Genomic DNA, 16335 nt, shown 5'->3' with positions numbered 1-16335 from the left:
AATGTTTACAAGCACTACTGTTTTTAAACAAACCTTTGGAAAACTATTTAATTTATTTATACAAGTAACTTACTTTTTAATATCTTTATTTAGTTGGAGCCACAAAAATGTAAAGGCAATGATAACATCAATTTAAAAATACAAAAATACACTATCATATTTCCATATTTTCATTTTAGTAAACGTAAAAACCTTTTAGCCTTATAAATGCTGAGGTATAAAAGCTAGGGCACGTTTGGATTCCCCAGAGGTAGGTCAATATGAATAGTAAACAAATGTTGTTTAAATATACTGCTGAACGGATTTGTAAACAGACCTTCGTTTAAATTAGGTATATTTCTTCTGTGGAGTTTTGTTTTTGTTCATAAGTTTTATATATTTTATACTTTAAATTATTTTGTAGAATTTTAAAATGTACTATTAATTTATTTTACTTCATTAAATCGTGTCAGTAATACTTGTAAGTAAGTAAGCAACCATAGTCCATATATTAGAATTTTTTTCATAATTAAGATAAAAAAAAACGCCGGGTCTGAATTTGACCGCAATGATAATAATGACCTTAAATATATATTTTTGTTAGTATGTTTGTGTAATGTATACATAAGATTTTCCCGAATTTACGTGTTACTTAGCATTTGTCCGAAAAGTAAAAGAAAACAATACGGCTGCTTAAAAGTAATCTAAGCACTAAACAGAGACATCGGAGGGTCTTATTGTCGGGATTTTAAAGAAGTATACCCATAAAGCTGCTAAGCTCGCGAAGCATCTATAAAGACTGTCAGGCTTTTAGTCCGCTACGTGAAACTCCTCCTAAGTGTTATGACGATAGATAAGTGTTATGGATGTTGATTGAATAATACATTCAAATATTTAAAAAATGTTTAAAAGAAGAATAAAATTGTATTAAATTACAATAATACTATTTAGTTGTACTCAATTGTCAAACTTATCAAAGACGTAAAACAAAAATTTTGTTAATAATGTTATTGTTTTTCATAAACAATATTATATTACTAAAAAGTATCCGTGCAATTATTTTTTATCGAAAATTAAATGTAAAGTCCGGCCGTTATAGCTTTAGCCGGACATCAATATAAAGTAACGGTATTCGTATGAAAAATGCTTTTCAATGAAATATCATGTACTTAGTCGTGAAAAATGAAATTCTTCAACAATCGAATGAGATGAGCGAAGATAGCCGAAACCCTGGCGGGGACTCACGAAATCCTCACCTTTGAAAACCGGCGGCCAATACCGAATCAGTGCTCGCTAGAAGTTCGCCGGGTAAGGCTGCGGCCCGCGCTATCGGCTTCCCGCTCTCGCGATTTCAAACGGATTTTATGTGAATTGTGACATGTAAACAAATGTTCGTAATAATATTGCTTCGTAAATGTAATGCCGTGAAAATATGAATGGACAATACTGAAAGAGTTAGCCAGTAGAATGATTTCGAATTGAATTTCGAAAATATTGTTGTGGTATTTTGTAAGTACATATTAAACTACTATCAAAAAGATGCAACTAATTTTTTTGTTGTCTAAAAAGTGGCAAAGCAGATAAAGTCAATGTTATTAAAAGTAAAACTTGTGACGGATATAAGATAAGATGAACTCGATCATACTTGGTTGTTAATAATAATTTATTATTAACAAATTTTACAATGTAATATAATATATTTACATGAGAGTTACATGCATTAATGTATTTAAATAAAGCAGGGATAACCTTATTTTATATCAATAAATACTATTTTATAATTTTAAACAACTTAAATTAGAATATATATATTATTATACTTATGTAAAAAGTGTTTAAACTGGAACACTGACTTCAATGAATTTTAATTACAGTTTTCCTTTGAAACTATTTTAGCCGCAGGCAGCTGCTTAAACAGCAGAATATATTTGCATATATCGGGTGTACTATATAATATATTCGTGTGTACTATACACTATACGGTATACTACATTTACTATGATTAAACATAAAAAACGGCTTTTTTATAGATATTCAGGTTAAATTATAAAATTGTATGTAATACTACCAACTAGAAGCTTCCAGCGTTTTTGGATAAGGGAATCCTTCATAAAAGTATATTTCGCGACGATAAAGGCATTTGATTTTACCGTCTTTTTCCTTTTTTATGTTTAATCAAATCGTTGAGATGTAAAATACATTTTGGAGCAAACACTTCGTTAGACAGACATTTTCCTCTTCATTACACATTCACATTTACACATTCATAAATATGAAAGTGTGTCTGTCTGTATGTTACCTTTTCACGTCCAAAGCGATGTACCGATTACGCTGAAATTTGGTATAGAGATACTATACGTTCCGGGAAAGGACATAGAATAATTTTTATCTCAAATAAATTGTACGATTCCCGCGGGATAAATGTATTTTGGTGCAACGAAGTTGCAAGCATCAACTAATTACAATTACGAATTTGTGTCTGTCTGTTTGTGTATTACCTCTTCACGTCCCAACCGCTGAACAGATTTTGCTGAAATTTGTTAAAGGGATACTTTGAGTCCCGGGATTATTACCCTTATAGGATACCTCTTATCCCGGTAAAATTTTTCGGTTTGTGTAAGATACACTCTTGCAACATTCTTAACTTACTACATCTAGTAATTCATAACTTTTTTGACAGATTCTCCATACTTGATCTGTCAAATTAATTGGCACTTATCAGGAAGTGGTGAAATATGCTCTTAGACACACAAACATCTTAAGTAGACTTATTCAAATTGTTTTGAGGATAATACCTATTGACTGAAATCGTTACCTGCGTCATTACCTTCTTAAATACCCACGCTCAATTAATTTTCTTGAATAGACTGTTAATTGTCTTTCGTTCCTTACCTTGCTAAACGAAATTATCATTACTAGATGGGAAAATTTTAGGGATTTTGTATGAATCCGAATATTTTTTCTTAATAAATTTAATAAAAAACAATAATATTTATTAACTGTTATGAAATATCATATTGCTGTTATACCAGATATATGATGTAAAATATTTGATAGCACTATTGAATCGAGCGCACACATTCTTTCATATAATTTCACAATAAATTCAAGCACATTTGGCGTTTTTAGGGAGTCCTGGCGCAACAAAGAAGTATTTTTAATTCTTCAAGCCCCATAAGAGCACCAGTGATCGCGACAACAATAGAATTTCCTGGAAACTGTGATCGAAGTAATTTAAATTAAAAAAATATAAACAGATTAAAAAAAGGAAAATAAGAACAGATTGAAAAAAGACGATGTTGCACATGCCGAAAATACCTACATATTCACATAACGTTGACTATTTAAACCTTAATGTTTGTGTACAGAATTAAGCAAGACGTGAATTAATATGCAATAAGTATGTGCAATATTTAAGGGCTTCCACACAAAAATGTGAATTCGCATCGCATCGCAATTTCATTTTTAGTACCAGTTTTGTCACAGATTTTTGCGATGCGATGCGAATTCTTAGTTTTGTGTGGGGCCTTAAATACAAAATATACATATTTATTTGTTGATAAAATATCATAATATTAATACGCAAACGAAAAACTTTGTAACCCTTTTTACGAAAAATGGGGAAACGTAGGTGAATGAAATTTTGCACAGTTATAGTTTATATGGTAAAGGAGTGCATCGAACTAATATTATTTTGAAATTATGCTTTTATCATACATTTTTTTAACAAATAAAACATTACACACACTACAACACACACATGAGAAATGACAGGTTTTTGATTGGCAAGCCTATACATACGCATGATACTCTTTTATTTATGATTAAAGTCTGTTGACAACAAGTTGACAAATTGAAAATGGATTATAGTTTTTTTTATTGAATCTTAGATACTATGAGACAATGCTGACACGGCCAGTCTGAGATCAGCTAAGTCCCAGAGACAAAAGTTGAAAAAAAAAAGATAAAGTCAATATTTTTTACAAAATTATGGGTAGTAGTCCTAATGTCGTTGAAACTAAGGTCGAATTTCGACCATTGGGCGATCTCTAGTTATTTTTAATGAATAAACGATGTCATATGATCATTTGTATACAATTGTTTTAAGTCGAACTACAAGTTGGCTTTGTCTTTCTTGGAGATAATAGGCTTATACCTTTTTGAGGATCTTGGAGGTAATCTAAATTAATCTTGTGTAGTTCAGAGATCATCATTGTTTCTTCGCTGTTGTACATAGTCAAACAGATGTTCATACTACGAATAATAAAGTTTTTATTATTCGTAGGGTTCATACGATAACACGATACAATGATATTTAACTAGATGACACCCGCAATTCCCTTGCGCCAAAATTTGTTTATCGCGCGGGAATCGTACATTTAAAGTATTTTTATAGTTTATACCAAATTTCAGCAGCGGTTTGGGCGTCAAGAGGTAAGAGACAGACAGACAGACAGATAGATGGACAGACAGACCCACTTTCGCATTTATAATATTAGTACAAATTCAGAACCATAATATTATTATACTTAAATGAATATACTTTCTGCTTACGGATACACGGTATTTTTCCTTTGACGATAGTCGATAACGTCTAAAGACAGCAATAGCGCAGAACTTATTATGTATCATTATTTTATAATGACTTATAAATAGTATATGGTTCACAGTTCGTATAAAAACAAGATAAGATGTGGCGCGATGCATAATACAGTAACACAAAATTTATATTATTAGGCGTCATGCTTTTGTCATAATATAACGCCCTAAAAATGTATAATTGTGAGCCTCCTTATTATGAACCCATTCGAAACTCAGATGTTTATACTAAAGATAAAACAAGAACTTCTTTGATGAAAGTGATCTTATCTTCATATTACTACTTTGTGTAACGACTAGGCGTCCACATTTATCCACTTTTCGCATTTACAATATTAGTTAGGATCACTGACCTCCATTATACAAGTACGCCGGATTTATGATACCCTTTGAAATGACAGCTATTTTTTGTGTCTATTTGAAGCGGAATCAGCGCCCCCAATGCGGGGGAAGAGAACTAAATCTGACGTAAAAATGATGTTTGAAAACCGCCATATTGGCGCTGATAACAATAGTGAGATTACTTGGAACTAATACTAGTGATCACAACCAATAATGATTAAGCGGCCATTTGCAATTTACGTCAAATTTAGTTCTCTTCCCCCGCATTGGGGGCGCTGATTCCGCTTCAAATAGGCAGAAAAGCAGGTGGGTATCATAAGTCCAGCGTACTTGTATAATGGAGGTCAGTGGATAGGATACATTAGGCACTTTATAGGTCACACGACACTGATGATGTCCGTTCGATTAACAAAGCACACACGCGTTTAGACGGCTAACAAAGGCAGCGTTCTCAAAGACAATTACCCATTGACCAGATCATTGTTTGCTCGCATTTGAACGTTACCAAAGGGAATTTCTTTTGGGCGAATTCTCCTACGGGCTTCGTGACTGTACAAGAGCGTGTTGACTTACCACCGCCGACAACGGACGTGATACTATACTTTATGGGCCGAACTCACGTTAGCTAAGGATTCACCGTACGAAATCATAAATGAATTTTGAACGGATTAAAATCTCTGCGAGCGTGTACAACTTTTACCTTTTTTTATGAAATAAGGGGGCAAACGAGCAAATGGGTCACGTGATGGAAAGTAACTTCCGTCGCCCATGGACACTCGCAGCATCAGAAGAGCTGCAGGTGCGTTGCCGGCCTTTTAAGAGGGAATAGGGTAATAGGGGAGGGTAGGGAAGGGAATAGGGGAGGGTAGGGAAGGAAATAGGAGAGGGAAGAGAAGGGAAAAGGGTAGGGTAGGGAAGGGAAAATAGTAGGGGATTGGGCCTCCGGTAAATTCACTCACTCGGCGAAACACAGCGCAAGCGCTTTGCGCTGTTTTCACGCCGGTTTTCTGTGAGCCCGTGGTATTTCTCCGGTCGAGCCGGTCCATTCGTGCCGAAGCATGGCTCTCCCAAGTTAAAAAAAAAATACCTCCCACTTTCAATAACGAAGACTCATATTACAATATGTGATATATTACTATATTTTATTGAACGGATCAAAATATTTGCGAGCGTGTACAACTTTTTACTATAACGAAAAATCAAATTACAATATTATGTGATATATTATTATTTCAGCAAAAGAAATTATTAATGTAGGAGCTACAATGTTTCAAGAGCCGAATAACATTTTAATTGTTTTAATATTGTTTTTCTCGTTAAAATAAATAATAATAATTCCTAATTTTATTATAGCTTAGAATAATTATAATGAATTTCAACGAAGTTTGTTATTTGCTGTAAGAATCTTCGGCAATGAATCCATTGCTCTAACGATAAGTATATTTTAAACGTATTCGTTAACATAATATTAAAATAATAATAATATCTATGGACGCTTCACACCACGTCAATCTGGCCTCGTACCTGTAACACAAGTACTTCAGGTACTTAGACCTGAAGTACTTGTGTTACAGGTACCAGACAACGGAAATATATTTAATACTGTTATACTATACATATATTTAAGATTTTTATTATATCATACACATATTTAATACACATCCAGACCCGGGAACATTGAAAATTTTTTGTTCCGTCGGCGGGATTCGAACCCGCGACCCCCGGCTTGAGCTGCCACACACTCAACGAATTGACCCACAGAGGTCGTCAATATCATTGAACTGTTCCAATTGTATTCTGCTAATACAATGCACCTTTTATCGATTCGTACCTACGTATACCTACGTCCCCGTTGCTGAAGTAATTTTCTTGTTTGAACACAACTTGAAAGATTTATTTCTCGATTCAATTTCGCCTTTTTGTCGTATTTCTCGTTTCTACGGGAAGAGAAAAATATAAAACAAACGTCGGGCACGATTTATAATTTCAAAAATGGGCCATTCCGATGAAAAATCACTCAACTCGAACGATCGCTTTCATTTTATCGGTCTAAATAATTATCCGAATAGTCTTAATGAGCCGGGGTTTTAAAATAAATCCGGACTTTTTCAAAATGAAATTAGCCGAAAAGGCGGCACCATTAAAATTACATTAGCATAAATAAGAGGATTGCTAATCTAAGGAGAATAAATCTTCCTGCAGGAAATAAAAAATAATCCGCAGCACATTCAATGAACTCTTAATACTTCGTTTTATACGTTTATCTCGGTTTTGGCTAAATCAAATAAAAAATTAGATGATTGTTTATTTTTGGATACAAGTGCTAATTATGCTCATAGAAGAGTATGAGTGTTTATATTATGTGCATTTTGAATATGTTTAAATTGTGACTGAATTGTTTAGTGTGTTGATTTACACAATAAAATAAAAAACTATAGTTATTACAGAATATAGTTAATTATTATTTTCCGGACAAGCCTGAATGATGAATTTTTCAATATTTTCATGAAAATTTAAAAACTAAAATGTATTAATTAATGAAGTTTATTGAAGATAATATGCAAACTAATTATTGATGTTATGTAAACTAAATAATATAATTTATTGAAATTATTAAAACTAAATTGTATAAATTAATAGGCAGGTACAAGAAACGAGCTACTTTCTAAAACGAAACCGCGGAACGAATTATATTATTTTACTTTCAGGCGAGCAATATCTAAGAGAAGTACTATTTCACTAGTACAGATAAGTTATTTTTACACAAAAAATCCGACTTTAAATAGTATTATTACCTCATCTTGGGATCATAATATGTAAAGTATCCTATTTCCAACAAAATAATAATCAATATAATAAAATCAGTTTACAAACGACGAAGTTATCCGCAAACAAACATAAAAACACATAATTATACGGTGATTGAAAAACCTCCCACTTTTTTGAAGTCGTCTAATAAAATAGCCAATTTAAATGTTCCGTTGTGGAAGTGTATTGTTTACATCTGCATCAACCGGAAATCACAGGAGATTCGTCTGTCGTGCACAACTTTATCACTCCTACCTTAATTAATGTTCAGGGAAAACTCCCAAAATCTCGACCAATCAAAATAATGTTAGAAAGTAATTTAGATGTAATTTTGTTCCCGTTCAATACTTAATTAATGTTTAATTGGCCTCGCTACGCAACTCCTTAATTAGTACTTTTTTTCGTTTCTAAAGATAAAAAACAATTTCTTTCAATGACATTTATTTAAATAATTTTCAGAACAATTCAAGTTTTTGTTTTAAGTTAAGCGTAATTGTTGTAAGATTGGCAGTATTTTATTAAAATTTTGGCCGTATCTTTGAAGCCATTACTTTTGTGGACATAATGGATAAAAAAGTAAAATTTTCAATGTTTTCTCCATTCAAAAACCTACCGAAGCTAAATCGTTCGAGAGAGACTATGAAGCTGTTTCCACAAATAATCTCTCGTTGAAAAATGATTTGAAAATCCAATTTAGCACTTAATTTTGTGGAAAAATATATTATGGAGGCGGAAAACATTGTATTTTTTCCTTTAGGGACAATCGTATCAGAATTTTAAGTGCTTTGTTTAGCATAAAGTGTACATGTTAGATGACACGCTTACTTTTAGGCGTGTCATCTAACATGTACCGATGTTGTTATTGCACACACAACTAAATTAATATTAAATGGCTATGAGCGACCTGTCTACTGCCGCACGGGAAGTGAGGAATGACTGGTACAAGTATTTTATAATATTATCACCTTACTCAGTTTAGACTGATAAGTTATATTTTCAGTAGAGATTATTTCTCTTAACACAAAATATTTCTACTGACAACGTAGGTAGGCTGATAAATCTGGGTGCACGGTAGTGCCCCCGCCAAGGCGAGCCATCACCTTTTACTCAGTTTAAACTAATAAATCATATTTTCAGTAGAGATTATTTCTCTTAACACAAAATATTTCTATTGACAACGTAGGTATGCTGATAAATCTGGGTGCACGGTAGTGCTCCCGCCAAGGCGAGCCATCACCTTTTACTCAGTTTAGACTAATAAATCATATTTTCAGTAGAGATTATTTATCTTAACACAAAATATTTCTATTGACAACGTAGGTATGCTGATAAATCTGGGTGCACGGTAGTGCTCCCGCCAAGGCGAGCCATCACCTTTTACTCAGTTCAGACTAATAAATCATATTTTCAGTAGAGATTATTTCTCTTAACACAAAATATTTCTACTGACAACGTAGGCCGATAAATGTTCACATTTCGAATAAAATGAAGCATTTATCGAGACAAAAATATTCACAGTCTTCAATCTTCACGTTAAATAATGTAACATTCATAACATTCGGTTTACTCGTTGCGCCCTTTTGTATAAATTCGTGATGACGCGAAATTTTCACATTCACCGCTTCAGCGATTGTTTCCCTACCGACGTAACGATGATTCGAATACGCACTTCTACATGTAGAAAAATCGATAGAGAGCCTAAAGGACGGCGATACGGCAGATGTCGACGACGGTTATGTCGGCGGGCATTCATAAAACTAATAAAAGATTCAGTGTCGTCGCTCACCCGAAAGGGTCCTTCCGAAGCATCGGAGCCCATCCCGGGATCGTCCGGGGCCGCCGGACCACCGCGTCATTACCGACCGCGCTTCGCAGAATTCCTAAAATGATTCATAATTTACTACTGTTATCCTTTGAATCAATTTGCATTATTCGGCCGTTGGTTTGCTTTGAATTAATTTAAATTCGTATTTAAACTTTAAATATTCGTATGTCTAAATGTAATAGTAATTGAATTCATCTTTAATTTTTTTATTCTATTATTTAAACAGAAATTTAAATGTATAGTATCAATAGATATTGATACTATATTAAGTAGTTTAAGTGTGTAAGAGTAGCTTTAAGTATATTATATAAATAATATTATGTATGTTAGTAATTAAGGTGTAATATATTTTATGGGCCTATGTAGCCTGAAATAAATTAATAAATATAAAACCGGCCAAGTGCGAGTTGGACTCGCCCATGAAGGATACCGCAGCAGCAATAAGGTTTATTTTTATGAAATTAATACTTCGATCACAGTTTCCAGGAAATGCTATTGTATTCTATTGTTGTCGCGATCACCGGTGCTCATAAGGGGCTTGAAGAATTACTAGGTTTTTGATTAATTTTAATATTTCAGTTGATTTAATGAAAGTTAATTTAAGGTTTACCATTTACGTATAAAAAAACTACTAGCTAGATCTCGTTTAAACCAATTTTCTTTGGTACTTTTTATAGTAATGTACATTATATCTTTTTTTTAGACTTATCATGCCTACTTTAGAAGTTAGAGGATTCCAGGAGACACACATTTTACCACTTTAGAAGAGTACCTCTCGCAAACTATTCAGGTTAGAAAAAAATTATATTAGGAACCTCAGTATGATTTTTGAAGACCTATACCACCTAAGTACCCAAAACGCATAGGTTAGATAAAAAAAAAATTTGTTTCAGTTGTACCTATGGGGACCCCAAATTTTTTAATAATTTTTCCATTTTTGTATCAAAATCTAAATGCGGTTCACAGACTACATCTACTTACCAAGTTTTAATAGTATAGCTCTTATAGTTTCGGAAAAAAGTAGCTGTGACATACGGACATGACGAATCTATAAGGGTTCCGTTTTTTGCCTAAAAAAAAAAAAATATTTTTTGTCGTGCTGTACATAATCACTGATGAAAGACTAGATTAAGCAAGTACTTCTTTCTTCCTAGATATTTTTCAGCTTTTGTTTTTAAATAATGCTGCGCCATGTAAAAAATTTCACCAAGTGATCTAAAAAACTGATTACGTATACTTTTATTGTTATTGTTTGGTTTTATCGGTGCTGTTTATGGGACTATGGCCCTTTAGGGATGTTACAATGCTATAAAGGGCCGGTTAATTCCTTCATACATTGGCCAAGAAACTCATGAGCAAAACACAGTAATTTACCGTATTTTGCGTTACATCTAATAATTTAATGCTTTGGCGTTACCAATAAAGTGATAATTTGATTTAAAAAAAGATTTTAGGTCACATAAAATAAAACAACAATCCTGGGGGAGTTTTGCCGGAAATGTGAATTTGTAATATTGGTAGAATATTAACCATTAGATATTCGTTATCGTGCACAAGTGTCTAGGCAAATGCTGCAACTTCCAGAAACGTGTTTTTTTGTGTTCCCTCCAAAACTCCGTCGAAAGTTTCAGTAAAGCGTCTACCACTTTACTGAATTGACTGACATGACTCCTTCACAGTTTCGACTTTTACTTTGACTAGACTTTAGACTTGACGATATAGTAAAACGATGATGAAAAATATTGTAAGAAGAACATAACCCTTGTATGTGGAAAAGCCCTGGCGTCAGTGCCAAAAGCCAACAAAAAAAAAAAACAATCCTGGGCATCATACAAAACATTACTTTTTTTTCTTTTATAATATTGGTACTTGTATGAAATTGTACAGTATTTTGCAAAACTCTAAACTTTAATTTTACTTAAATTTAATAATTTTGGCACAAAATAATATTTAATTGCTTTTCATTTTACTTAAATTTAATAATTTTGGCACAAAATATTTAATAATGGGGAATTACATATGATTAGGTTAGTTAAGCAAAAAATCATACAGATCCTGCCGGATTTCATACTGCGTTCCAACAAAACAACAAAATCCTGTACATACGTCGCGAGAAATACTTATATATAATATGAAATAAAATATAATGCAGAAAGTCCATCTCATTTATATTTCATTCACGATCGCGATTGTATTCTATTCGTAAATACATAAAATATGTAATGAATATCTTAGAAACGAATAAAGGGAAGTACGCATAGGTCGGTTTCTCGGTAGAATATATCAAGGCGGGATACCGATCTGAATCGGTGAGGTTCACCCAATAAAATACGTGAGACGGTCAAACACAAAGTTGCGCAATAAATAACTCGGATAAAAGAAACGAAGAATCAGCCTTTATATTCAATAAAAGATAAACCATGTCATGCCGCTTGGCTGGGCGAGTCAGCATCTTGGTTATATTGTGACGATTACAAATGGTGTCAACTTGTAAGCCTGTTTAAAACATTATGTTATAAAAATAATATCTTAAATGCAAACTTATAATCTTCAGGAACATTATAGGTATTCATATTATACGGTTTGCACCCTGCGTAGGCTTGTTGGTGACTCGTTTTTTAAATGTTTCAGTTTCAATAATTGCTGTCACATATAACGCATCCTTAATACACATCTGAGAAACTTTATATATTTTGACCAGTGTATTTTACAAGAAGTTAGTAATAATACACTATACACCTACACCAATTCGGTATGTTGCGCAACAAAAATATAAATAGCAAGGATTGCTCTTAGCGTTGATCGTTGCAATTTTTCAGCGCGTCAAAAATTTGATTGATTAAAATATTCTTTGCGAAAACATTTTTATAACAGCCCCAATATATCTCTCCTAAATTTTATATGGAATATAAATTGGAAGTCCAGTGTTCTCTCCTTTGCCAGGCTTTGCGCAATTTTATAAAAAAAACACTGGGAAATACCCACAACAGTCAAAACTGTACGATTTAAAATTGTTGCAAACAGTATTTTTTCACGTCCATCGTCGTTTGTTTGGTCTGAAAAGAGAAGGAAATAATTTCTTCTATTCTAGGCTGAAAACGTTAAAAAGTTTATGATCATCAAGTTTCAACTGACATCTCTTACGGCCGTTCCCAATATTTGATCTATCTCTGATTTTGCCCTACTAGAGATAGGAATAGCTCATAATTGACATAAAATATATGTCTCTAATGTCTAATGTGAGCTATTCCTATCTCTAGAAGGGCAAGACCAGAGATAGATCAAATATTGGGAACCGGCGTTAATAATTAATCTTACTGACATCTATAATTAACTTAAGTGTTGATTCAGACCGCAACGCGACGAGTAGATATGCATTTCTAAATTTGTACTGAATTGACAGATTGACATGTCGCCTCACGCAATTGAAATCTGTCAAATCCATACAAATTTATACTGCACCGCGCCTCGCCTCGTCTCGTCACGTTGCGGTCTGAATTGACCCGAACTGTCACCACCATGATAACATATTTACTTTATATTTTGTGTAACGTATAATAATCGTATTCACAGAAAAAGAGATAAGATAAATCTCAAATAAGTTGGGGTCGACCTTTTTCAATGGAACAAAAGTTAAAGCGTAATTAAGTAGGGGAAAGTCGTTTTATTTAATTTCGCCACTTAAAGCCACAAGTCACGTGTCCGTGGTAAATTTACTGCGCGAATCTAATGTGGACTGCCGGACCGGGACTACACGGAACTCGCCCTCCGCCCTTTCCGTTTGACCGAGCGTCGGGCGACATAATCGAAAAATAAATTTTTCGGTTCTGTTCCTAACCTCCTTGTAACTCCTCCGAAAGGGTCTTTTATGTATTAAAAGACATTATTTACCCGCGCGCGCCGAACGTAACCGAGCGTCAAAGTTTTATATTTGTGACGGGGGGCGACGTTTGACCCTTTACATGTTTAACTCGGTAGTCGCCGTTTAAATGTGTTTATGACCGGAACGATCCGCTAAGGTCGTCCCGCCTAATTAATTCAATCCGCCCGTGAACGTGTTATCAAATAAAATGTTGAATACGAGATTAAGGGCCTGTTTCACCACTTCTTGATAAGGCAATCCACCAATTAACTTGACAGATCAAGTATGGAGAATCTGTCAAAAAAGTTGTGAATAGCCTATTAGGCACTTTATCAGAAAGTGGTGAAACAGGCCCTTATTATGTATTTGTAAGGACGATTTTCGCCCGACGCTTTATTAAAATTCTGCCACTTTTAGTAGCCGATTACGAAATCAATACTCTTATTTTCTATATGCGGATGACTCATTAATTCAATTTTCGTTTACTATTAATAGACGCAGACGCCGTATTAATTAAAGTCGGGCTTCAGAGGAACGAGAATTTACATACAATAACGAACCGGTCTTAAACGTATTACCGGAGAAAGTTTACAAATCAAAGATAATATTGGTTCAGGAGTGTCTCTGGGGTCGTGAGAATCTAATAATCTAATGAAAGTCAATTTCCTATAGCGGGCCTCCTGGAGGAAATCGACAACATTACGACGGCGCCTGGTTCCGATAACTATTAGATTGAAATGACAGTTCAAACGCAGTTACCTGGTCTGCCGAGTGCCGGGCTGCCTCACGAGTCACGCTCACCACGCCTGTCTGCCGAGACCGCAATTATATAAGACGGATTCGGCTACAGCTTTTAGTCAAATTATAGTAGATCTCGTTAAAAAGTATAATATTAAGGGCCTGTTTCACCACTTTATGATAAGGTGTCGGATAGGCTTATTTGACAGATTCTCCATTCTCTATCTGTCAAGTTAAGTGGGGGATAGCCTTATCAAGAAGTAGTGAAACGGGCCCTTAGTGATTGATTTTCATTTTATCTTGAATATTCGTGGTAAAAAATTAATGCCTGTTTCACCACTTCCTGATAAGTTTATCCACCAATTAACTTGATAGAACAAGTATGGAGAATCTGTCAAAAAAGTTGTGAATAGCCTATTAGGCACTTTATCAGAAAGTGGTGAAACAAGCCCTTAGTCTACTCTTTTTTTTTTGGTTACCAAAATATCCTCATTTACCTACAAAATACCACATATTTATGTACTAAATACTCTTATCAGGAAGCAAGTTTTTCTAATGCACCAATTGGCATGACAAACGAGGGTAAATTGACGTTATAGTTCATGATGTAAAGTGGTGGCCATGCGTGTGAAGTGGGCGACGGTGCTCGTGATGCTGGCGGCCTGCTGCGCGCAGGAGGGCGAGTGGAGCGAGGACGCCGAGGACCTGGGTGAGTTAGCCGAAACATGCGACTATCCAGTTTAAGAGCGAACCTCGCAGCATACTTTTGATAGGCTACGAGGGTCGCGCTTAAATTGGTCATACTATAAGTTTGGAGAAGTTTTTTTTTCGTCTTAAGCGGCCTCTTTACTTTAATTCTTATTATTATTCCTCAATTGTGATGGGCGTTGATTGTAGATGCAGTAGACAGCTTCGTAATCAAGGTTTTCTATAAAATTAATTAAATAAAATTAGGGATGTTGCGAAAATATTTTAAAGGGTTGCCATTATTTCCTTACGAGTAAAAAAGGCCAAAAAATAACATTCGTTGTATGGGACTCCTCCCATAAATAATAATTTTATTCTGTTTTTAGTAGAACTTGTTGTTATGGCGGCAACAGAAATATACTATCTGTGAAAATTTCAGATCTTCATCTATAGCGGTTCTTGAGGTACAGCCTGGAGACAGACAAACAGACGGACGGACATCGAAGTCTCATTTATAGGGTCCCGTTTTTACCCTTTCGGTACGTGACCCTAAATAAGAAAAAATATTTTGATGATAGAATATATTGATACAATATGTAATGTTTACCGCCTGGTGAATTTATCCGGAACTGCCTTTCAATACGAGAACAAAATACGTAATCAAACATCTATAACAATTTGGGACGCAAATTAACAGTAATTGTGATTGCTTTTTGGAAAATATTTTGGTTGTGTATATTCATTTACATAACATTCAGTCTTAGATGATTTTAAATATTATGTATTATTTTTATCTACAGCCGAACAAAGAATACCTTCTTTGGAAGTCGGTTAAAAATGGCTGAGTTAGCTATTGGATAGTTTTTGATCTACCAAAAGTTTTAAGCCTATCTAGGCAACAAATATACATTTTATAAAAAAAGAACAAAATGATTATAAATTATAATGTATACTAAAGTAAGCAAAAGGTAATAAAATGCTATTTCAGGTTTTTCAAACCGCATATGATTACATCGATCATGACCTACCAAAATATTAATGGCACAATTACACACAGGTACTATAAATAGGTTAATAGCTAATAAACATGTCATTTACGCTAATTTATTTAACAAATGAACTTTTTGATTACTCGTACCTACAATTTGCTGGATCTGTAAAATAATTTTAATGATACAAATAGACTTCAATACTTATTATTCTTATTGTGCTCAATAATTGTACAATAATTATACTTAATATTTATAAAGTTTTAGTTCCGTATAAACATAACTAGCTATTTGACCGAGCTTTGCTCCATATTCGATAAAACACGAATAAAATGACATTTTCTAAAAACGATTCCTAACTATTCGATCGATTTATTGGCCCCGAAACCCTCTACGTATAGTATTTACATATACTAAATTTCATGAAAATCGTTAGAGCCGATTCCGAGATACCAATTATATATTTATATATTATATACAAGAATTGCTCGTTTAAAGATATAAGA

The 16335-nt window shown here is 33.8% G+C and overlaps 1 protein-coding gene across 1 annotated transcript in view; it reads left to right on the top strand.

Moving 5' to 3' along the window:
* Window positions 1–1287: 1287 nt before the first annotated feature.
* LOC121725939 (nephrin-like) overlaps window positions 1288–16335 on the top strand; it is a 100201-nt gene continuing 85153 nt past the window's right edge. The window contains exons 1-2 of the mRNA XM_042113138.1: window positions 1288–1488; window positions 14693–14862. Coding sequence (XP_041969072.1) covers window positions 14775–14862 — 88 coding nt within the window. The 5' untranslated portion in view covers window positions 1288–1488; window positions 14693–14774. The remainder of the gene's footprint in view (window positions 1489–14692; window positions 14863–16335) is intronic.

This window comes from Aricia agestis, chromosome 4, assembly GCF_905147365.1.
Source record: "Aricia agestis chromosome 4, ilAriAges1.1, whole genome shotgun sequence".
NCBI classification, from domain to species: Eukaryota; Metazoa; Arthropoda; class Insecta; order Lepidoptera; family Lycaenidae; genus Aricia; species Aricia agestis.
The sequence above is the reverse complement of the archived record's forward strand: the minus strand, read 5'-3'. Positions and strand labels throughout refer to the sequence as shown.